The sequence below is a fragment of the Heliangelus exortis genome, chromosome 2, assembly GCF_036169615.1.
Source record: "Heliangelus exortis chromosome 2, bHelExo1.hap1, whole genome shotgun sequence".
NCBI lineage: Eukaryota > Metazoa > Chordata > Aves > Apodiformes > Trochilidae > Heliangelus > Heliangelus exortis.
The window spans coordinates 125,802,810-125,827,730 of NC_092423.1; the positions used below are offsets into that span (position 1 = coordinate 125,802,810).

At 39.5% G+C, this 24,921-nt stretch overlaps 1 protein-coding gene across 3 annotated transcripts; it reads left to right on the forward strand.

Annotated features, from left to right (window-relative positions):
* The first annotated feature begins 2,683 nt into the window (after positions 1–2,683).
* Positions 2,684–23,365, forward strand: OSGIN2 (oxidative stress induced growth inhibitor family member 2). 3 transcript variants are annotated; one of them, XM_071737923.1, is made up of 6 exons: positions 2,684–3,170; positions 6,184–6,338; positions 10,745–10,881; positions 12,807–12,998; positions 13,474–13,565; positions 15,551–23,365. In XM_071737923.1, exons 1-6 carry the CDS (start codon positions 3,127–3,129, stop codon positions 16,596–16,598), a joined length of 1,668 nt encoding a protein of 555 aa, XP_071594024.1. In that variant the 5' UTR covers positions 2,684–3,126; the 3' UTR covers positions 16,599–23,365. The 3 variants fall into 3 exon arrangements, with proteins under 3 accessions (XP_071594024.1, XP_071594026.1, XP_071594025.1); XM_071737925.1 differs by lacking the exon at positions 2,684–3,170 and adding an exon at positions 3,433–3,524; XM_071737924.1 differs by lacking the exon at positions 2,684–3,170 and adding an exon at positions 3,490–3,558.
* Positions 23,366–24,921: the final 1,556 nt, after the last annotated feature.

The following is a 24,921-nucleotide window of genomic DNA, read 5'->3' on the forward strand; positions in this document are numbered from 1 at the left end:
TCTGTTGATCTGGAGAAAGATTATGCTACTGATGTCATTAGAGACCTTTGTGACTCACAGGAACTATGTTTCACCTGTCTTCCAAAATCATTGTTTCAGATAATGATTTACAGAATATTTGAGGAAAAAAAAAATTTAAATTCAATCGAGTTTAAAAAATTTTTGCTCTAACAAATGCGTAATTTTATTACCTAAAACAGTATGAGCGTTAACAAAATAGAGGAAATTTAAACTGGCTGATTGCAAGGTTTAAAATTTAAAGATTTGAAATATACCTAGCATCCAGCAACTGCCTGAATCTGCTAACAGAAATGAACAGAATAAGAAATATAAATTCTTTTAAAATGTCATCAGTGTTTGCATATGAGATGAAATGTTTGCTATGGCTTGGTGTGTTTTATTCCTCTTTATCTTCTTGCTTCCTCAGTATTAAATCCCTAGTCAATATAACAAAGGCACATCTGAAGACAGTATGTTTCATCCTGACACATGGGTTTGAAATAAATCCCCAACAAAAAACTAAGATGTTTGAAAAACCTCATCCTATTGTGTAGAACTTCAAAGGAATGTAAAATTTTATTTCTGGAAGAAGCATATAATGAATTCTAACTTAGACCATTTATGCAGATGATTATTTCCAGAGAAATTTATAAAATACTGTATTTCCATTAACCTCTTTTGCATCACAAACTCAAGGCCCAGTATAATTTTTTCAATTTTAAATGCAAAGTGTGCTGGGGAAAGACATGTCCTGATGGTAGGTGTGGACACAGGTGTGGTTGTTTTTCTCTTCTGCTCAAGGTTATGTCCACAAAGATAAGGGCACAAACTAATAATAGTACCAGTGTAGCTGAGGTTCTATGTTATACTCTAGGCAACCAGATTTGCCAGTGGGGGGAAAAGAAAGAGGACTAAAGTCTGTGTGGTGCTTAAAGCTGAACGTCCTTAATGTGTTGATTTTGAAGTCATTTTTACCTGGCTCTGCCACCAAATAGCTAGTGAAACCTGGAAAACTTTTGCTTGTTTCCTTGAAGGGTGAGGTCGCACAGCCCTGCAGTTTTGTATCTGGGGAGAGGATGAGCCCTGACTATCAGAAGAAATATTCTGTGAAAAAACCCTAACATCGCGTTCTGATTTTCGTTCTACTTTTCTGTAACTCAGATTGAAGAAAAAAAAAATTAATAAAATGTACAAATATTGAGGGTAGGATAGTCAACATATGTGGTCAACATAATGTACTTTCTTGAACTGAAGGCAATTGCTTTGGGGATAGTCTCTGTTTATCATCTTTTGAAGCAATAAAAGAGCAAACTAAAAGCAGCCTCAAGTTGTTGACTCTGGTCTAAAGACACATGGCACCTGGTGTTGAGTATACTGAAGAACAGTGTGTTTAACTTGTGTTTTATCCTTTCTAAATAGAAAATTTTGTATCAATATTCTGTATTTCCTCATTGGTACAATTCTGCTCCTGTGTTCTTTTGCCTTAGGCTTTAATAGTGCACATATCTAACAAATAAAAAGCTGTCCTTTCTAGTGTGAACCAAAGAGATGCTACTAAAAAAGTAATTTATTTGCTGGCTACAGTAATGAAGTCTGTTAAATGAACAACCTAGAGGTAAAATGGACTGTGAGCTACCACCAGCCACTTCAGACACAGTAACTCCACAACTTTGTAGGGTCTTGGTATTGTGGGCATACAGAATAGATTCACCAAGAAGACATTTCAAATTGTTAAGTTTAACTTGGTATGAACAACTGTAATTGTTTAATAGTCATATTTTATTGGTGTTCTCTGTTATTGCTTCTATATAGAGAAAAAGAGTAAGACATGGGTGTCTGGGACAGCAGACTCACTGCTCTGGGCACAGCTGAGAATGAAGGGCAGAGCCAGGGGGATCACCAGACAAGGGGTAATGAAGACAGAGCCACATTCTTTTTGTTGGTGCCCTTGGACAGGAGAAGCAACAGGCACAAACTGAAATCACACAGTCCCACTTGAACAGAAGGAAACATGTTTCCATTGTGAGGGTGGTAAAACACCGGAGCAGGAACTGTTGGGAGGTGATGGAGGCTCCATCCTTGGAGACACTTAAAAACCACTGGCCATGCTCCTGGACAAGTCTGCTGTAGGTGGCCAGGACAAGATGACTTCCAGAGGTCCTGCCAACCTCAACTACTCAGTGCCTAGGGCAAGACTAAGTAAGGAATTATTTCTCCCCACAAAGCACACCTGCAAAATATTTATGACAAAGCACAATTTGGAGTACTTAGCATATACAAACTATTATTTTTATATAGGTGGGGCAAACAAACAATTTCTTGGAGCTTTTTAATCTGGTTGAATTTCTATTGATTCCCTCATAGGCACTTCAGGCGCGAAACCTGACGGGGCACAGGAGAAAGCTCCGGACCGGTCGGGGTAGAAGGTGGAAGGCTGGGCCACCGCTGCTGGCACCGCAGCCTCCCATCACCCCCCTCCGGAACCGTAGCCCTCATTCCCGAGCCGATGGGCGAGGCGAAGGCGCAGGTGTGCTTCTGCCTGGGCGGGAAAGCGGTGCGGCCCGGGCAGGAGGCCCCGCCTTTCCCGGGGGAGTGTGCGGCCGTGTGCGTGTTTGTGGATACGAGGGGGAGCGGCAGGCTCGGGCGGCCCCTCCTGCTGCCTCGCCCCTGGCCCAAGGAGGTGTCTCCTCCCCGTTGCTCCTCCGCCTTCCTTGTTCATCTTTTCCCCCCCTGCGGTTCCAGGCCGGGGTTGCCCGCCCCTTCCCGCCGTTGCTGGGGGTGGCGGAGCACTCCGCAACCTCTTGAGGGGAGCGGGCGGGCGCTCTCCCCTGCGTCGACGCACGGGGACGCGGCGGGGCTGGAAAAAGGAAGCGGCGTCCTTCCCTTCCCTCCCTCCCCTCACGCCGCTCGTCTATCCCTCCCTCCCTCCCGGTGCTGGCGGCGGCTCCTCCTCCCGCCTGTGACCCGCCGCCGCATGTGAGCGGGGAGGAGGGACGGCGCCGCCCGGGCCCTAGTGTGGCGGCGGCGGCGGCGGCGAGAGGAGGAGGAACGGGAGGCGCAGCGCGGCGTCTCCCCGGAGCCTCATCCCCGGGCCCCGCCAGCGCCCCGAGCCCGCCGGCGCCCCCCATGCCCGTGTGGTGCTGCCGCTGCGCCTTGGCCGGTCACTTCAGGTGAGGCGGCCGGGTAGAGCGGTCCGTACCCTCCCCGGCGCAAGAGCCGGGCCGCCCGGGGGAGCGGGGGTGAGGGGGCCGGGTGTGGCGGTACCGAGGAGGACGGGGAAACCGGTGGGAGTGGAGCGGTGCCGCCGGCCCGCTGCCGCGGCCTCCGCGGGGCTGCTGCGTGGCTGTTGCCGGGGGGCCCGCGGCGCTTCCCGACCCCGCACGCCCCATCTGCCGCTCCGCTGCCTGGGTGCGGCGGCGGGCGAAGAGCGGGGCCGGCGGTGCGGGATGGAGCGGGGGCGGGTCGGGAAGGAGCGCTGTGACCTTGGGCAGCGCTGAAGCGCAGCCTGGGCTCGGAGGAACTCGGTGCGGGCTGATGCTCGGTTTGGCTTCAGGGCTGGTAGCGGAACAGCGTCGGGGATCCCGGTCCGGGTGGGCATCGCTCTTCCCGGTTGCTTGAAAAACCCCGCCAATCGGGCGATGTTAAATGTGCTTCCCAAAGTGGCAATCGAGACCAATTTTAAATTCCTTTTATGTAACCAGTTTTGTGTCAGCCGCCCACTGTAGTAAATTATTTTTTGCAGAAGGTATGTAGGGAATTCTAGGATCTTGCAGAACTGCTACCTGATAAAGGCACTGCTTATTTAAATAACTTGCACTAAATTAAGGCAGTTATTATGAAAGAATTATCCTTTTCAAAGGGAGAAAATCGCTTTATGTGTATACTGTGTTTTTTCTTTTAATGGGTTTTTCATGACGATTACAAGTACAAGTAATTAACTGAAAAGCACTAAAATGCAAAAAAGAAAGGTGAAGGCGTTCAGAATCCAGGTGTCTGACAGAATGTAATTCTCGAGGTTATTGGGTATGACCAGCATAAGGTACACCAAGCACTAGGTCTGGAACTGACTCATCTTTGCCCGCTTGCTCCTCTGCATGACTACAGCCATAGATATTTTTACCCAGTCCCCTCCACTGCAAAGCGGTCTCCCACGAGTTTTTAATCAAGATAAAAACTCTGGTACTTGGTGGATTTCAGTGTTTTTAAGAGGTTAGGAAGATGGTGGTCTAAGATCTTTTTGAGTTCTGATATAATGTTCTTGCAGTCCATCTGCTTCACATATACAGTAGCTGAGAAACTCTGTTGTATGCGGACTTTTTAACACAAAATTAGATTCTGTGCTGGGTACTTTGTGATACACTCTTTATGCTAAAGGGAAGGAATGTTTTTATTGTTAAAGATTCTTTTGTAGCTTACAGCACTGTGCATATATCCCATAAAAGAGGTTTTGAAATGTTTCTTTTGATTTTTATCTTCCATCTAGCACAGCAAGTGTACTAAGACCACACTGGAATGTGCATGCTCTCTTGAAAAATGTCTTTTGCAAAGCATTGTGTAGTATTGCCTTAACTTTCCAGCAAAAGCTGGAAAATTATATAGTCTACCTGTGCCTATCTAAAAATCTGAGGTGAAAAAAGCAGCATGATAATTAGTTATCATCTCTCTGCCTTCTGCTTGTCTTCATCTCACTCACACTGTTTGTATGTTGTGCATCTCCAAGATGACAAAGAACTAATGCACAGCTGTAGTCAAACAGTGAGCACATCATTTGCAAACTTTTTGGTTGTAGTGTGGGAAATACAGACGTGAAGTGCTTGCTTTCTGAAATGGGTACAGCCTTAGAACAGCTCCCTGCCCTTTTTAACAAGGAAATAACCATCAGAGAGCAATGTTACAGTGTGTGCCAGTGCTTTTTGTTACTGTACAGCTCTGTCTCTAGTGTTACTTCAGACTTCCCCATTGTGCAAGGGCTTTTGAAATACGTAGGAGAACCTTCAGTACTGAGGGAACTGAGACATCATTTAACTTATGTGGCTTCTTGAAGGCCCTGGGAATGGGATCAGTGTTGTATGCTTTTGATCCCTTGCAGAAAATTAATCCCTAAAATGCTGTAAGAGCTTTAAGATACCCAGATTCGGAGGAAATGAGTAAGAGCACTTTTATTTATTAAGTTGATTATTAAAACTGTCTTTGTAAAGAGAAGAGTGTTTAGATCAGTTGATTGGGGTATTTTTAATAGAAAAGTTAAGTCTTTATTTTCAAAACTTAATAAAATAACTGCTAATAACAGCCTGTTTTTAATTTCCCCCTGCTTTTCTAGCTAAACAAATAGTGCATGCCTCTTCAATGACCCGGAAAGGCTTCAGAAAAGGGATCATAAATAATTAAACATCAAAAAATATAAACCATGTCTTCCTAGTCTAGAAGCACATTTAGACTGTGAGGAGCTATGAGAGATACCTAAGTGGATGTTGCAGACAAAGATCTGAGAAGTCTAGGAAAAAAGCAAGAGGTGAAAACCATCTGCTGGTCAGTAGATGACCTGGCTGCATGGCAGTCCCTTTTATAAAAAGTTTCAACAGTGGTAAAATGGGCTATATCTAGGGCTTACAGGGATCACGCTTTTCTCCATCTTCACACCACTTCCAGCTTTAACCAGCCTCACTTCTACCCAAGCAGAAATTTGTTGCTGCAAAGTCCCCTCTGCTGCTCAGTATGTAGGAATGGGAAGGGGTGGGAATGGCTGCTGTTCTGCCTTAGCTGCTCCTTCAGCCTTTGGCTGGCCTTGATGCTGTTAATTGGCTAGGCAGTGTGTGTCTCTCCTCTTTTGATAAGGATAATGAGGAATGAGTTCTACTGTGTGAGGAATCAAAATAATGCTTGCTGGTTATACTTTGGCTTTGTATAAACTGAAATCAGAAATCTGCATCTCTGCAGAGCCATCTGTGCCTTTTCGTTATCCTTCTGTAGACTTTCTAGGAGAAAGTGGACTTAAAAAAAAAACCCAAGAAAAGCTGTGTTGAAGAGTAAGGTTTTGTAAATTGTAGATTTTATAAATACCTGTCTTGACAATTCCATAGCTCTTAAAAGTAGAGCATCAAAAGGAAAATTGTTTTAGAAGAGGCTGTTTTGACAACGGTTGAACTGGTTCATTTGAGTATTCTCCTATCTGTCCTTAATTAGAAGTTACAGCAGCCCTGAAACTGAAGGACAGCTTTTGAATTCCTTCGTCCAGTATTTTGGTGACAGCCTTGAAAGGAAGGTCAAAAGAATGCCTCTAATTGAAGAAACTGTTCTGCCTGGGGACTCCCCTCTTACTCTGCCTGTAGTAATAATAGGTGAGTTTTTTCAATTTTCAAGATTCTCTGTCACTGTCATTGCCTTTCTAGACTTACTGCATGAAGTAATTTCTCATTAAATAACTAATGCTTAGCATTCTTACATTGAAGATGTTTCTTAGAATAATACATTTGTTATGATCAGTAGCAGTACCATAAAATTACATTAAGGGACTTGCTGTTGGGCTATATTTGAATTCAGATTGTGCTTTGGCACAGTGAGATTCATTACTTGGCAGCAGCTACGTGAGTCGGAAGAACTGTTTTGATTCTAGTGTTGATTAATGTGCCATGTCTGGTTCAGATTGCATAAAGGTTGTTGATGGTGCACTGGTAGAAATCTGTGGGGTAGAGATGGAACACTGAAAAACATAATGTAAAATGTGTGCTGTGTGTTGGTGAGATATGAACCTCTCTCATTAATTGTCTTTTTCTTTGTTGCATCCATCACTAATGTCTGAATATTGTTCTGTATTTTCCAAAATTAATCCAAGTCAAACCAGTTTAAAACAATAAATTTTAGTCAAATAGTTAAAGGCTGTAATTATAAAATCTTGCTGAATGACAGGAGAGCAGAGGGGGCAGGCTGCTTAGGTACACAGGTTAATTGAGAGTGCCAGGATGATTTGTATTGGGCCAAGGTATTTCAGCAGCAGTGGCCAGCAGCTCCTTACTGCCATGACTTGATGAGGGGATAAAGAAAAGATAGGGAGTAGAGGAGGTTTTCAGTAATTAGTCCAAAGCTGTTGGGACTACAGCAAACCAACAGCTTTAATTGTATCTGCAAAGAACCAGAGATTCCAGAGAATGGAATGCAGTGTGTTTGCAGTACATCTCCAGAGCTTTCAAAGACTGATGTTTATATGGTGTGTGTTCTCAAAGCTCTCTTCATGATATCTTAAAATAGTACTCATGTAGTACACTTGAGCGGATGTGACAGACATGAATCACTTGCTGAAGAGCAACAGTTTCCTGTGATTTTGTCAACCTTAGAATAGGTCTGCCATATGGTTAATGACTCGGTTTCCACTGTTTAGTTTTGCAGATACATGCTATGCAAATACCTGTGCTCAATACTTATTTTGTCTAGAAGCTTTTCGGTGTGCTGAAACCAAACACAGATGCCTTGACTGTTTCTCCTTGAAAAACAATTAGTTGTACAAATGATTTTTCACAGATACATTTGAAACACTTCACGAGCTGGTCTCCTCTACTGTTAGCCTATTATCACTAATTCACTGGCTTTCTGAAGAGTCTTAAAAGGGATCTAAAAAGAGTTAATAATGTCATAAAGTAATATAAAAGTAGTTGTGAAACCCCCACTCACATACACACAGACATTGTCTTGTGGTTTAATCTTCTTTGTTTAGCTGGAGTTAAAGATACATTTAGCTTCCTAGTACCACCGTCTTCTCATTGCACTATTTTATTAATCAGAAAGAAAAAGATGGCACGTGTATGAAAAGTTAATGATGGGTCAGTAACTTACATTTCCCTTTATTTCATCATCCCCCTTTTTCCTCTGTGATGTCCAGTTTTAAATTTGATTCTGAGCGTGTACTGCATATGGTACTGCAGTTCTGTATAGAGCACTAAGCTACTGTGCTAGTATTAAGTAACTTCCCTGCTGTACCTCTTGTCTTCAGGAAGCTGGAATGAAATGTATGCATCCCAGTTGAATGAGCTGGGATTCAAGAATTTCATATTATAGATCTGAAGTCTAGAGGGTGATCTGTGCTAGACATTTCCATCTGCTGCTCTAGTACTGATAATTTCTGAGTAAACTTAATGTTTTGAAGTTTTCATCCAAATAGTAAGGCTGTCAGGATGGAGCTGATTATTTGCTTTAAGTATAGACACAGCATTAAAGATGATTGTATTGTAGTTTACTGTTGATCAGGAAAAGCTTCTGCTGCTGTTCAAACACAATATTAACTGGAACTTCATCTTATGCATTCTTGAGAACATATCTTTGAGGAAGCTCCTTTCCCTGGGACTGGGTCTACTCAAAGAACAGGAACTGGGGTTGGATCAGGTCTCTGGATGGTCCCAGGAGAGAGGCTAGGGAGCTCAGTGACAATAACTCACTTTAACATAATACCACTCTCAGTGAATTCCTTGGCCCTTCTCAGCCTGTGTTTTTGCACCTTTTGTTATCCATGTTATCCATTTATCCATTTTGAGTCATATCCAGTAGGGATAATATTTAGCTCTGCATCCTTCGATATGGCACCCATATTTTCCCTTTCCATTATGGACTAACTTCCTTTACTCCCCAGCAGGAAAAAAATGTTGCTATGCACTTGTGTGCACTTCTGTGCACAAGTTATAATTCTAGAAATAATTAAGAATTTGCTCAGTCTTGGGAATTCTTATGGTATGGAAAGAGTCTCTTCACAACTTTGTGTGATTTTGTTATGGATGGTTTCAATATATTGCTGAAGCTTTCTCTCAAATCCATCTAGTGGTAAATGGGTGACAGCCCCATGTGACAAGGGGCTGGCATATGTTTTAAGCTTTAAATTCTTCAGAATACCAGCCTATCTTGTGCTACTCTGTTTGTGGGAGGGAAGAACAGTGTGAGAGTGTGTGTTTTCACTGTCTAAAAGATTCTTTACAGTTGTTTATGTGAACTGCAAAATAGGAAACAAATTTGTTTGGGAAATAATATCAGCAGGATCACCAATATTACACCTTTGTATATACAGACTTTTGATTTAAGTCTCTTGAAGTTCCCAGTGATGGAAATCTGTGGCTTGTTTGAATGGCCTTTTTCCAGGGCTTTATGGTCCTTACAGTACACAGGCACTCTAAAGATTTAATTTTTGCCTTCATTGTTTTGTAGGAGCCATTGTGCAGTTTCACATGCATATTCAGGTTGTAGGCCTTTGGAGAAAATGTACTTATTGCAGATTTCTTACAACTTACCAGTCCTAGCCTTTGAAGAGATCATGAGTCTCTTGTAGCCCATGGCTATGATCAGTCTACACACCTAGTATTGTGATTTAGCATGGTATATTTTGCTACTGGGAACCAGAGTGATAAAACGATCCTGGTGGGGGAGGAAAAAGAGTTCCAATGTAAGAAGAGACTGTGAATGAACAGACTGATGAAAACTGGTGAGGAAATTACAGACTGGGAAATCAGAAAAGGGAGAAGAGACAGGCGTTGGAGAAGTGGGATTGTTAACAGGTGATAGAAATAGCATTTGCAAAGGTGATGGGGAACAGGATACTGCTCTGGAGAACAGCTGAACTCTGGAAATCAAGACTTGAAACTGTAGCAAGTAAGAGCTGACATCCTAAGAGTGAGTGCTGTATAAAACCATGAATAAATTAGTAACTTTATCTTTAGCCTAGAATTTGAATATTGTGCAGTAAATGTGTGCTACTGTAGTTTGAAAACAAAATACTGAATAATGTCTCATTAAGGGAACACTGTACTTCTCAGTTAATGAGGAAGAGAAGCTATAGAAATAATACATAGTCACATGTTTAAATTTTGTATCATAGCACATACTTTTCTGACTTCAGCTTTCCCTAGGTTTTTGATACCTGACTTGGCAACGTGATCATTACCTCTGTGTTTGCATGTCATAAATATAGTCCATTACTTTGTCTAATTCTAGTCAAGTAAATAGAAATAATTGCCTTACTGATAATATTGTTGTTCCATCTGTTTAATATCTTTGACAACAATTTGAAAATAAGTTAGTCTCTTGGAGTTGCAATAATGCACATCTGAGAGCCCTAAAGTGCTATACAAAGGATACAGAAAAGTGTTTGAATTGATTTGATACTGAAGGATTAATGTAGTCTTACATGAGTTTCTTGTACTTTGCAATTTGTGTACTTCCTTGTCTTCACTCAGCTTTTACATTGCCATTGTGCTGTGTCTTTAACTTCTCACCTGCAAGCCTCAACTTCCTGCTTCTCTCTTTCTTCCTTTTATTTTATGGGCAGACCTGAGGAGCATATGCTCTAAATTGTCTTTCTGTTCTTTGTTTTACAATACCCAGTGTAACTGGGAACACAAAGTCCTAAGATGGCAATAACACTCAGATATCACTGTGACTGACAGGCAGACCAGATCATAGCCACGGGACCATTTTCACACAAGAATAGTGAACTGGACATACTAAGTTATGGAATCCCTTCATATGCACTTTGTTCCATGGTGTAAACAGTCATATGTACATTTCTTATTTTTCTGAGAAAGATTTTGATCAGTTTACTTGCAGGAAGTTCCTATGACAGGTTTTATTGTACTGTGCAGTTTATAAGGTGCTTTGCATCAGGCCAGTATAGCATTATACTACATTAATATGATTTTGTCGCTGCTTATTTAGTGACTTAAAAACTTTACATCATTGACACTTTTAAAGCAGTAACTTTTTTCTTTAATAGGAAATGGACCTTCAGGAATTTGTCTTTCTTACCTGCTCTCTGGATACAGACCTTACTTATCTCCTGAAGCTATACACCCCAACCCCGTTCTACACACGAAATTAGAAGAAGCTCGACATCTTTCCATTGTTGATCAAGTAAGCCTTGGTGTAGACATCTTGTCCAGCTCTTTTCCTACTGCAAGCTGGGTTATGAAACAGTAGACCTAACAATTCTGTTTAAAAGGCTTTTGCAACTTATATAAGTAGTGCCATAGACAAGAAAAGACTAAATATTTTCACCCCAAGAAGAACTGGACTGGTCAACTGGTAAAACTCAGTATCTCAGTGTGACTTCAAACAGCTAGTTTTATCTCCTGGCCTCTCTTTTTCCTACCTGTAAAATAAGAGAGCAGTATTTACCTGCTTCAGTTGCTTGTAATAAATTACGTGCAAGGTACTTCAGATAAAAAGCAATGTATTTTAATAACTGCTTGTCCAAAAAAAAATTCTACAGATTGTATTTTGAAGAACCAGCCTACTTACCTAATCAGATTTCTAATGCATTACTAAGTTCTTATTCTGTTAATTTAAATAGAACCAACTCATGACTGTTAGATCCAGTTCTGGGGTGTTAGTTGGTTTTGCAGTTCTTGAGGTCTTCTTGTTTGTGATGGTTTTTTGTTTATACAGTTTGCACCACCTGGTCAGTGAGTAGCTGATGCAGGAATTCCAGCTTTCATGTTTGAGCACTGTCATCAAAAACACATGATACTAGCATACTTCAAGTTAAAATCTTCCTAAATAGTACAAATCTCATTAAGGCTCATTAGGGACATACATCCTCTATAAAAAGAACCCATTTTTCTTTTCTGAACAGTATGCACCCTTCAGTGTTTGTGTTCAACTTAGAATTGCTCTTGTGCTGTATCTGTTATCCTCCTATATATCAAATTTTTCTGCCTGATGCAATTAGTTGAATCTTCTCCATTATTTTCCTCCCCAGTTGTCTATTTGTTTGCTCTCTTATCATTGTTTTCTGCTCACCTCTCTGTACTCCTGATGGATTACCCACAGTGCTGTCACTGACTGTATTGTGGGTGTCACTATGTGAAATATAAATATGTGTTTGTTGTGGGGAAGTAGGGGTTGGTTGGCTTTGGGGTTGGTTTGGCTTTAGTTCTGTGCTGCTTCCATGTATTGCTGACCTTAAGTTTCAGATGGGTTTTTTTGGTTGTTTTATTGTTTGGCTTGTTTTTTTTTTTTTTTGGCAGGAGAGTAATTTGCCTAAGCTGTTGGCTACATATGTAATGAACTTCAGCCTCCTCTGGTTCTCTGAGATTTTCCCAATTTAGGAAGCTAAACTGTCCTGTCTTTGTCAGTGAAAATTTGCCTTATGGCTAGTTCTTTTTTCAAACTTATCTTCTCCCTTCAAATGTTTGCCATTGCATAGCAAAATTTTTGGAACACAGCTGGTTAATAGATGCTGAAATGTGAACATTTTAAAAGTTCTAGAAAGTTGTCTCAATATTAATTGCAATGTAAAATGAACCTAATTTTAATCTTTTAAATTAATACTTATAATACCTCCATTAATGTAACATATAAAAAACTTAGTGTTGGCACTACCCAAGAGCTGTCAAAGGAGCTTGATCTTTAAAATTTGATGGTTTTAAATTCCATTTTTACTTTATCAGAATGGGACTTCTAGAAATAGTAGCGATCTCAAAGCAGTCCATTATTGATAAATGTAGATGTTACTAAGCTGCTCTGATCTCTGAATATTTGTTCCTGTTTTTCTTCTTCTACAGTGAATTTCTAGTACTGTCCTGCTATTACTGTGTTACTAGCATGTAATTTTTAAATGAGTGAAATGTATTATTCAGAATTACAGAGGAAGTGGATCACGGGCAGTTATTTTTCAAAAGTGTTGTTACTGAATCTCTGCGTTGAATATTTACCTCTACTTAAAATACAACTTGAAGTAATTGTCTTTCCTTTCAAAATTCACTTTCTGTATATCATAACAGAGTGATGAACAGTAAAAGTTGTATGAACACATTGAACTTTCTCTCATACTTCAGGATCTAGAGTATCTCTCTGAAGGCCTTGAAGGACGTTCTTCAAACCCAGTTGCAGTGCTTTTTGACACACTGCTTCATCCTGATGCTGACTTTGGGTATGACTACCCACCAGTTTTGAACTGGAAGCTAGAACAACATAACTACATTCCCCATATAGTGCTTGGTAAAGGACCACCTGGTGGGGCTTGGCATGTGAGTAAATATTTCATATAATTTCCATGATAACTTGATCATTTTGTGATTTAGGGGTTTTCTTACGATCTAAGACTGTTTAAGCTAGTAATGGCAATTGCAGTTTCAGCTGCTTAATTACCAAAGCCCAAATATGTTAGAGAGATGAGAAAGAAAAAAGTTGTCCTTAATTTGGGGATTTGTGACCATGATTGCTGTTGTACGTGGGGTTTTTATTAATTTTAATTTAATGAATTAAAATGCAGAGAGATTTTCTATGACATTTTTCTCCTATCTTTGCATTGTTTCCAGGTACTGTTATACAAAATCTTGAATCTTAATGTGTTCATACGCTGTTGGTTTCACACTTTTTTCTTTTTTTAATGTTAAGTAACTTGCTCTAAATTAGTAGAATGAGACCAACAACATTGTGTTTTACATGAATGTATCCATTTGAAATGCAGCTGGTCATACATCTAGGGTTTTCTCTCCATAGTCCATGGAAGGCTCTATGAGAACAATTAGTTTTGGAGATTGGATGGAATTGCCTGGCCTGACCTTCAAGGAGTGGGCTGCAAGCAAACGCAGGTAAAGGCACTGCATAATGTATTTGCTATAAGAATCCAGATAACATTGTTTTAAGAACATTCCAATTACATTGTGCAGAGGAGATCTTGTTTATTAAATTGCCTGATGGCACTAGAAATTATTCTGCTTTGTGTACTCTGATGGAAAAAAAAATGGACAGTGGTTGGCCAGAATGATTGCTTTGAGTGCATGGAAAGCATATATAATTCCAGTAGTGTGTTCTAGCAGCATTTCCCAAAGACATGCTGTTACTGTAATCAGTTTTGATCAGAGTTGAGTAAAGATTGAGGGAGGAATTTACAATCTGTGGAAGTATCAAAAGTTCCTCTTTCAAGGTGGATGCAACGTAAGTTGCTGTGCACTCTAGATTTATTGGAATTCAGTATTTGCTTGCACAGTCAAAGCTGCAGTATCTGAAATCTTGCTCTCTGAATTTTAATTTTAATTTTAAAAGCATAGTTAAGCATTTTCAAATATTATTTGAAATATTATTTCAAATATTATATTTCAAATATTATTTTAGTAATAAGCTTCTTGGAAAAATTTTAGAAAAGAAAAATTAGTCTTGTACCGGCTCACTGTTTTTACTTCAGTTGCACATTTAGTTCACAAAGGTCTGCCTCAGCAGATGAACCCAGGAACAATCTACATAGTTTTTCCCAAAACTTTAGTTTTCCTGATCTTCATTGTTCTAGCAAAATTAATGGAAGTTGTTCTTGTACCACACTAGCAAAAGAAGAAGTAGAACAACTTGTGCATATCTTTAAGGGCAGACTGTTAGTCATTTCAGGACAACACTTAGAGTAAAGAAACTACCTTTGTTCTGTAATCACTTTCTTAGATAACAGCAGTAATCTTGCCTGCTTATTAACTGAAATCCCATAAGCTGCTTATTATCTGAAGCTAATTTGTTTATACTACAGTTTTCAACATACTAAAAACAGAAATACTGACCTGTTAGGCTACAACTAGGCAGACATACTTAAAAGTTTTGATGATCGTGAAAAGCTGTAGTCATGTAAAATAGTTTCCTAAATTTCCTTGTAACAGATGTGACACTTGCATCATCCTCTTCAATAAGTTTCTCACCAAGATTTTCAGAGTAGTAACTTGGACATTTAAAAGTACATATGCAATAACGTGTTAATCTGTGTAAAGGAATAATCTGATTTCTTGTAAAGATGCTTTTAAACATAATTCAGTGGCAGTCTTGATGTTTACTACTGTTTCTTTTGCTTGTTTCCTAGAGGTTATTGCTAAAGAAACAGAAAAATTCATGAGGCTGCTCAGAATAATGACATTTTCAGCTTATGTTTTTGTCATAAAGGAGAATGCTATAAACTTGAGGAAAGCATAGTTGTAATATCAGTATTGCAGTGTAAAGATGCTTTTTGTTGGACACTCAGACATTATAATCCTTTATGTATATAGTTGCATGAAGGTGCTGTTTCACACTTGCTTTATTTCATTTCTGTGATGTGGAACTACTTAACTTGATACTTACTGAACCTATCTGTACTACAGAAGAGGCCTTTTGAAAGCATAATGCAAAATAATACTTGACTCAAATAATATATCAAACCTAGAGCTTCAGAATCAGCACCTAACCATTACTATGATATTATTTATATCCTAAGTAAGTGTATTCTTGCTGAGTATTGTATAGTTGGCCATCATGATGCTAAACTGGCTTTGTAAAACACTTGAATACAGACCTACTGTGACACTGCCATTTTGTTATGCTCAATTTGGTAAACACCATAGCACTTTACATTGCAAACATTTACAACTATTAAAAAAAAAGTTAACTTGTCTTGTATACCAGGGGAACAAATAAATTGAATGCATTTAAAGATACTGATCAGTGTCAGTTACACTGAGCAGATTCAGACCTTTTAAATTGGACACTTAAGGAGTATGTCCTATGATATTCAGATTACTGGTAAGGTCTAAATATTAACTGGAACCATTCAATTTTGTTTCAGAAATATAAAGAGTGACCGAGTAATGCCAGAGGAAATAGCTTGTTATTATAAACACTATGTTAAAGTAATGGGCCTTCAAAAGAATTTCAGAGATAATGTTTACATAACGTCAGTATCCAGGCTTTACCGAGGAAAGGAGGATGAAGATAGAAGTCAACTAAATGAAAATATTTCAGCACAGCATTTGCAAATGGAAGATGGACAAACATCACTGATTAAAAGAAACTGGGAAGTCAGAGGATACCAGAGAGCAACAGATGGCTCTCATGTGCCCTTCTGTCTCTTTGCTGAGAATGTGGCTCTTGCTACAGGAACCTTTGATTGTCCTGGCCGACTACAAGTTGAAGGAGAAGACTTTCCTTTCGTGCTTCATTCCATGTCTGACTTTGGAGCTGCCATCAGCAAAGGAAAATTACGTGGGAAGGCAGACCCTGTGTTAATTGTGGGTGCTGGACTTACAGCAGCTGATGCAGTACTATGTGCCTACAACAACAACATCCCAGTAATCCACGTGTTTCGTAGAAGAGTTACTGATACAAGTCTAATTTTCAAGCAGTTACCTAAAAAGCTTTACCCTGAATACCATAAGGTCTATCATATGATGTGTACTCAGTCACACACTGTGGACTCTAATCTGCATTCTGCTTACACAAGTTTCCCTGAACACAATGTACTTTCCTTCAAGCCTGAAATGAAATGTGTTCTTCAGAGTGCCTCTGGACTGAAAAAAATTTTGAAGTTTTCTGTAGCCTTAGTTCTGATTGGTTCTCACCCAAATCTTTTCTTTCTAAAGGACCAAGGACATAGCATAGGTCAGCACTCTAATCAGCCCATCACATGCAAGGGAAATCCTATAGAGATTGATCCATACACTTACGAGTGCACTAAAGAAGCAAACCTCTTTGCTTTAGGTCCTCTGGTGGGAGACAACTTTGTACGGTTTTTAAAAGGAGGTGCATTGGGCATTGCAAGATGCCTGGCAATAAGGCAGAAAAAGAAACATGAATTGATTGAAAGTGGGGATGGAAGAAGTGATGGGGTACCTTAAATGAGGCGTTAGAAACTTTCACAGACAGGATTACTGATACAGTCTAACAGAACACTCACTGACAGCGAAAGTTGATAGCAGTCACATTTCTGTTGTATACAAGTAACCTGCGCTTGTATTGCTTGTAAAGGATGCTGATAATACAATGCTTCACCTTTTCAAAACACAAAATATTGATCTGCTATTACAAGTGATCTCTACTTGACTGGAATTACTTCCAGATAAACAGAAAATGAGACTAACTTACACTGACCTGCCTGTCATCTCTTGCTCAGCTAAAAAGAGCAGATTTCCTCTGGGAAAAGCAATGCCTACCAGAGTGGCTTTACATTTTAGTGTCAAATATGACAAAATAACTTCTAAAAGCAGAAAGCTTGCTTAGTATAAAGTGATCCTTGGCCCCAAAGCAAATTTGGAGCCTTCTGCTTGAAACAAGGATTTTATTTATTTGCCATAGTACTACAGTAATACTTGGAATGAGCACTTAGTAAAATGGTTTTTACTGTAAGGAGGGTTTCTGTAAGCAAGAAGTATTGCTCAGCAGTTAAAGAAATATCCTATTTGATAATTGGAATAAAAGACTAAGCATTCCCATTTAATCTTTAACACATTATTTGACACAATCCATTATTGTTTTTTCACGCTATGCCTAGAGTTGGGTGAGTGCAGAAAGACTAACATGAGATGTTCCCCTACAGTGCTATGTACATTCTGAGAATACTCATTAACATAAACAATAAAGTACTGATGTAAGTGCTCTTATTACAGTGTCAATACAATGAATATCTATCTACTGAAAAAATAAGTACATGAGAAAACTGAAAGTTTTGTTTGCTTCCTAGTTCAGGAAGGCTGAATGGGATCACTTGACTGATGAAGGTGGGTGATAGATATTCTCATCTCCTGTTTCACCAAGTGTTGGGTGTTTATCACTTTTTTTCTAGAGCAGCATGTAACGCTAAAATTATTTTAGCTTCAACTTTTTGAAACTTGTAAGAGGCTCACAGCCAGCTAAAAAGAAATAAACCAAACCCAAAGCAAACATACCAGAGTTCCTATAGATCTTAAAGCTTGTTATGAAAGACAAAGGCTTAACTTGTACCTACCTCTGAATGGAAGTTTCACCTTTCTGCTCTGGAGTGTAAAACCTAAATTTAATTTGTTGGATTTTAGAGTTTAGTTAGTTTACCAAAAACACACTCCTGGGTTATTCACTATAGTGAGGTAAGCAACAGCTAGTTAGAAAACTTAGGTTCCTTTCCAGAACTCTCATTAGATCCAAGTCCTTGGTTTTGACTGATTTGTTACCAAACATTTTAATTCAGGTCCAGTGTGATGGAATAGGTGTTAATTTTTGTTTGTTTGAGGTGTTTGTGTGTTGAAGAACATCATGTTAGTTTAAGGTATTGTATTTGCATGATGAAAATCTCCATATTAGAACTTGAAGAGATTTTAAAAAGGAAATTAGGCTTAGACTTTGTGAAACTGCAAATGCTTCCTAGTTTCCCAGCCATCTTTCCTAAGCTGTAGATACCTATATGCAACAAATGCCTGTTTACTGTGCCTACTGAATTATGGGCCACAGGCCTTTATGCACCTGAGTACATTACTCAGGCTTTGGACACAGAAGTTGAAAAGGTGAAGTATGCAAGGATTGAAGTGACAGCATTTTCAATGGAAGTCCAAAGTAATTTATGAAATGATGCTACTAATAGTAAGAAATTCTAGTTTAAATCCAACTTGACTGCATAAAAATAAACATAACTGAGGTAAAGTTTATGTTAATTTTTGCATTGCCTACATGGTTGGATTTAACCATGCATTGACAATACTAGTTAAGATACTTTTTTATACTTCTGAGCTTGTTTTACCTATGCTAAAATTTTAGGCTTATTTTCTGCATATATGAATTGAGATTCTGTGATTCGCCACCTTTGGCAGAAATTCTGTGTATATAGATCTACCTTAAACCTCTGTTAATTAATAATTTAAGCTGAGAATCTGTATTATAAGTGCTAAATGCTTGATTATAGCATTTTATTGCAGTTAATATATTGGGAATACATTGATGCTGTGATTAAATTCTGACAGTTTTGTGTCAGTATAAATGTCCAAATGGAACATATTGTGGCATGTTACTGCATTGTAATTTGTCATGTGAAATATTTAAAATACTGACAAAACAAAGGAGGCAATTTACTTAAAACAGCTATTTTGCAAAAAAAGGGGGAAAAAGCTTCAAACAGCCAAATCTCTCACCTCAACTGCTGCAGCTCCTTACACACAGTTTTGCAGTGACAAAGTTGTAGCAGACATTTTTGTCCTATTATTATGCAGGCATCTTCCCCTCTGCAGTATTACAGCATCATGAGGCTTAACTGCTTTTTTCATTTATAAATCTTGCCAGTTTGGGATTAAAAAATTGCATGTGTGACCCCTTAGTTTGGCAGACAGATTTTTCACTGTCATCTTGTTTAACGAGCCAGCACAAACCCACTTCGTTTCAACCAAAGCTTTACTAAAAAATCAGCCTGTTTATTGTACGAATTGTGAGTTTAAGTTATAGCTGGACTTTTGCACTTTTGGGTTGCTGATTTTGAGAGACATTTCTGTTTCTCTTAGGTATTTTGAGAGAATTAAGAGACATAAAAACTCAAAGTTTTCCCTTAGGATAGTTTTACCTAAAGCATTATATCATAGTTACAGCATTTATTGTGAATTAAATACTGGCACTGAAGAGTCATCTTTTGGGGAAATACTTTGTTGCTTTGATTTCAAGGAAAAAAAAAAAACCAGAACAACCCCAAACCCCACATTTGGATTTCCTGTATATTGCAATATTTGCCAGAGGGGAGACTGAATGCTTTCAGCACTTTTTTCCATGGGAAAGACAGGCTTTTAAAAATGATGAATTTAAAAAGGATGCTTACTACTTAAGCTTTATTACTAAAATACAGACATGAAGAATATAATTTTTAGCTAAAAGAATTTAACTTGGATTTATGGAATTTGTAAAGGTACGTTTTATTACCTAATAGGCTGCTGGGAAAACGTCTCTTCCATTTGGGTTTGGTTATTAATGCTGAATGCATCTCCTAGCTAAAATTTTGCATAGTATCCAGTTGTGTTGAACTGGAACTAAGATCTGTCTAGTAATTTCCCAAATTTGATTTGCCAGTGAATGTAGGGGAAGAGTATAGGTCTGGGAAACAGAGCCTATACATTTAGTAAGGGACACCAGAGTGCATCTCCCAGCAGCAGATCCCTAGTCCTCAGGATTAGGGAACTGTTGTGGTAGCGTGTATTTTCCTTCTGGACTGGTGAGTGTAGGAACCCTTTTTTAATTCTAAATTTAATAGAGGTGTGGTTGCATAATGAAAATACTAATTTTATGGAGGGTGGTGGCTGTAGCATCTTTCACTTGCAGCTCAAAATCTTGGAAAAGGAGGCTGGGGGCAGAAATCCCTAGTACTTGGTCAAAGCTGGAGGAAATTGAATTAAGATCCAAACTTTGAGGCAGGACTGACTTGAATGGCCAGCTGAGAGAAAGAGGTCACCTCATCAAAGCCCATTTTTATGCCAGCTACTCTTGAGAGAGGAAGAGAGGGTGCAAAACTTGTAGTGAGTCCTCACAAATAACAAGAGACCAGTGAGGAACAATTAGAGAAAAGCAGCAAAGAATCAGAGAGGTACGAACGGGAACCCTGTAGGTGCTGCAGTGCTTCCCCATGGCATTGATGGGCTGGGGGTCTCCCATCCTCTTCTGTCAAGATCTTTGTACCATAACTTGGGAGCTCTGTGCTGGAGCTGTTATTTTAACATGTTGCCATTTATTATGAATTGGCTACTAACTGAAGTGCAGCACATAAATACAAAGTAGTAGCAGTTGTGTTTGCTCCAGAAGTGGTAGGACTGGATCAATAAGGTGGTGTGCCCAAAGATGAGACCTGCTATCTCTGGTACTGCTATTTTCTACTGCTGAGAAAGCCAGGAGGTGTTTTCCTGTAATACTGGAATCTGTGCTGTGGCAGTGCTGCTCCCAAACATTTTTAAACAGCAAGAGGTAACATACATCTTCCACAAAGGCAGCTGTTTATTCAATTTTATTATCATCCAGATAGTAATGATTCCATTTGGAACAAGTTACAGAACAAAAAAAAAAAAAAAAAAAAAAAGCCGAAAGTTTACTGTTACATTTCAATTTAGATAATATTTTGGAACCTTAACAATTTTCTTTCAGAATTTTGATTTCTTTTGTTTTGAGGAGAGAACAAGATAGGAGCGTGGTATCTCAACTGATGTGAGATGTTTTTGGACATTTACTCCCTCCCTTTTTCCCTTGCCCAGCCTGAAACAGAAGTCATGCATTGTTTGAAATAACCATAATAATCTGATTCTTTTCAGCAGAAACAATGGAAACTGATACATTCTTGGACAGAGAAAAAAAGCCTTTGGTGACATGAGGGGTACAAATTTGAAGCTAGGATATCAAATTATAAAAAGCTGGGGTTTTTTCTGAAAAATACTATGGGGAATATGGTACACTTGAGGTGTTTGAATTTAGCTCATTTCTGAAGCTTGAATTACACAAGGAAGTGTGAGGTCAAGGATGAATTTGGTGTAAGGAACAATGATTACCGGGGGGGAAATGTTGCAGTGTAATTTAGTAATTGCACTGTTTTAAGGATGGTTTTGTCTTTGCAGACATTATGGAACATTTCAGTTAAAACAAACCCTGAACTTAAGTTCACATTAAACCCGTCTCCATGCTACCCAATTTTCTAACAATAATTTTGTACTTTCGGGGCATATTATTAAACTAACTTATTAAACTCACTTTTGTAACTTGGTGGTCATCACTAGACATCAGAACCAGAAAAAATATACTTCATATTCTTATCTCTCCTGTCCTTTTGAAACAACTTGTTTTGGAGACTGTTTAATTTGCAGTTTACTCTCTTTATTCTGAGATCATTGGTAATGTGCAATTATCAGCCTACATTGCCTGCAGTGGGTGCTTCAATAAACTATAATTCATCCTTATAATCCTGGACACCCTCTGTAACCTTACATGCCTCTTTTTTTTTTTTTTTTTTTTTTTTTTTTTTTCCCATTAGTTTGGATTCTAGGACCAGATTCTATGTCCTGTTTGCAAACAGACCCCACTGCCTTACATCTGCCTGGCAGAATCTGGAAGGTCCATACTCTGCCCATTTCTCTGTTAGTCTGGTTGTGGAATTGCAGTTGTAAATGAGATAAAGGTTTATATTCCTTGAGCTGTATTTTTGTTCACACACAATACACCTGGCCTTGGTGATGCTATGTTTTGGTGATGCTGTGTTATGTACCATTTCTGTTTGTTGTGCCTCAGTATTTCTGCTTTTGATGGAGTATGCTTGGGTCATACCCTTAGTTTTTTTTTGGATCAGCAATGTAAATGTGTACAGAACATCTGCTCTCAGCTGAAATATATTTTCCTTCTGAGCTGCAAGCAACTTGTGAGCAAAACCTCAGCTTTGATTAGATGATAAACCTACCTGAGGCTTGTATGCTAAACTTTATTGTGTGAAAACTGATGACAGATGGAAGTAATACTAAAAGTTTCACCTAGAAGCCAATTATTTTGGTTTGGAGAGGTGAGGAACTTTTTAAAAAATTAGACCAGAAAAAAAAACAAAAAAAATACGGGGAGGAAGAGGCATTCAGAGAGCTGCAGTGTTCAGACAGAGGGGAAAGGTATTGGTTTGCATGGATCAAGTGCTGTAGCCAACGTTTGAAATTCTTGATAGAGCTGGAGCAGTATGATACAAACAGAATGCTAAAGTATGTAGGGGGGGAAGTTGCTGGCAAGGGAGCTCTGATTTTGTCTAACATTTTTATAACTATCTCACTGGAATGTGGTGATGGTGGTTATCAAAACATTGCAAGAGGAAGACTGAGGAATAATGGAACACGGGCTCAGGTTTTGCCACATTTGGCTTAAGTTCTAAGGAGACACCAGAACAGCCAGAATGCAGTCAGGGTAACCAGTTTGCAAATCAAACACTAGATGTGGCCAAACATGACCGTGGAGAGATTCAACAAATGTAACAGGGCAAGTTTTATAGGAGGAAGGGGAAAGATGGGAAAAGGAAGGACAGAGAAGTCACCTGTTCAAAAGTGAGTGGTAACAGGAGAGCTGGGAGGGGGCTGGAGGTAGAACTATAGCAAAGATGCTCTCAATTATCAGCTGATGTTTCATGGTAGACACATGGAACAGAGCCTCCCTATCAGGAATGGAGGTAATGAAGGGGGCTTAGCACTCTGGAGGAGGTCCACAGGGAGGTCAGTGGGCAAAGGAAACCAAAGCTGACTGCAAAAACATTTTCAGTGTATAGGAAGTGGTGCAACGACACTGGAGAGGCCGACCCTGCCACAGCAGCCCACGTGCTGGGAGGTGACGTGGAGTAAAGGTGGGAGAAGAAGAGGCAGATTCCCAGGTGGAAAGGAACAGAAACAGAAAACAAACTTCAACAGTGAGAATATCTTGGTAGTCTTGTCAAAAAAAAAAAAAAAGCAGTGGCTTCCACAGCTGATGAAGGAAAGAGAAAAGTCGACTGAACTAGGTTTACACTGAAAGTTAAGCATGTTCCTGCAGGAATACACCACCCATCCTCTATTCGGTGGTGCAGTCATTCAATCTGCATCAAACTGTGTTCAGCTAAGCTGCTGATTGATTGCAAGACTGTATTTTCAAAGCCTTGGTAATAAAAAGTATATTTAGTTTATGTATTGTGTGCCATCTCCTTCCTGTGAGCAGTGTGAACGTGGTAATACATGCTATAAAAAAACCAGCCCCAACCAACCCTTAGTGTTACACAGAAAAATCCAAGAAACAACATCTGAAGTGCTGTTGGATGTATTTTTAGAGGAAGAGCAGCATTTTGTCAAAAAGGTGGGTATACTTTCAGCTTGGTTTTGAGGCAAACAAAAACCCTCTTATGTTACAGCTGAGTGACTGCACTTTTTTTAACCTGAAGAAAACCAACACCACACAAATTCTCTCAGAAGTGAACTGAATGCTGAAACCACAGGGGCTGAGCTGCACAGCAGGGAAGGGGAGCGGGAGGCAGCAGTTCTGACCTGCAAAAGGCCACGTTAATGGCCATTGCGTGTGCTCACAGTTCTTGCTTTACCTGTAAAACTCTTTATCTCAGCCCATGAACTTTCTCACTTTCATCCTTTCATTCTCTCTGCCCCCCCCTACTGAGGGTGTGTGGGGAGAAGCAAGTGAGCAGCTGCACGGGGCTTAGCTGCCTGCTGAGGTTAACACACACAACATCTTTTAAGATATAAAGGAAACATCAGGTCAGGATAATGCAATTGTTCCAGGGTAAAGGCAAATACCGATTTATATTGGATGTTCAGGCTCCTGAGAGTTGTAATTGTGCCCTTTATCATCTATCTCAGAAGGCTCACATCAGTAAGCTGACAAACATTGTTTCCTCTAATGGCTAGAGCCAAAAATCATGATAAAATTATGTTAAAATGGAAGCAGACTTTGAAGGGCCCTGTACAGGGTATCTTTTGAGAATTTCTGAAGTGAATTACAAGTTTTGGGGGTTTTTTGCAACTGTAAAACCACCTTTCTGAAGCACTGATATTCTGCTATCCACTCTATTTGCTTTAATTAAATAAAAGCAGTAAAAGGTCATACTCAGCACTCTACACAAGCTGCCCCATTGAACCAGTGAGTCTTCAACAGGAAAACCCAAAGGTTCTCATTATGACAGTAGAAAAAACCTCACCTGAGAGGGCAACAAGCAGCAGTCTCCACCCCTTCTTCAGCAAACATTTCAACTGTTGAACAACAGACTTTTTACAGGTATTTGGTGGACAAGATTTGATGCAAAGTTAGAATACCAAAACACTCTCATGGCTACTGATGAACCAAACCCCGAGGCAGTGGTCTTGCACTTTGTGGGTCACTCTAGGGAATCCTGACCAAGTGATTAAGAAGATCAGACCGTAGGACCAAAACAGACCTGAGGAAACACTGGGTTTTGAAGACCAAGTATTTTCTTAGACCATGTAACTATGTTGGCTTCAGCACTGTCTGCTGTCTTGATATTCAGACAGATCTCAGACTGCTGCTCTTCAAATCTGATAGACAACAGAGTTGCTTGAAACAGCCCTGGTCATCTCACTTGCATGTTCAGAGCTCTCATCAGAGGAAGGAGCTTTCTTATTGAGTACTTAAATTCAATGACATCAACCAAATTACATTTCTTAGATAAGAGAGGAGATCCTACCATCCTGCCTCTTGAAACAGGATGCAATGGAG

Bases quoted from the DNA above. Each gene is read 5' to 3' on its own strand.
- OSGIN2 (XM_071737923.1), top strand. From the start codon at position 3,127: ATGCCCGTGTGGTGCTGCCGCTGCGCCTTGGCCGGTCACTTCAG. The intron at 3,171-6,183 runs GTGAGGCGGCCG...GTCCTTAATTAG, and splicing joins GCCTTGGCCGGTCACTTCAG to AAGTTACAGCAGCCCTGAAA. The intron at 12,999-13,473 runs GTGAGTAAATAT...TTCTCTCCATAG, and splicing joins CACCTGGTGGGGCTTGGCAT to TCCATGGAAGGCTCTATGAG.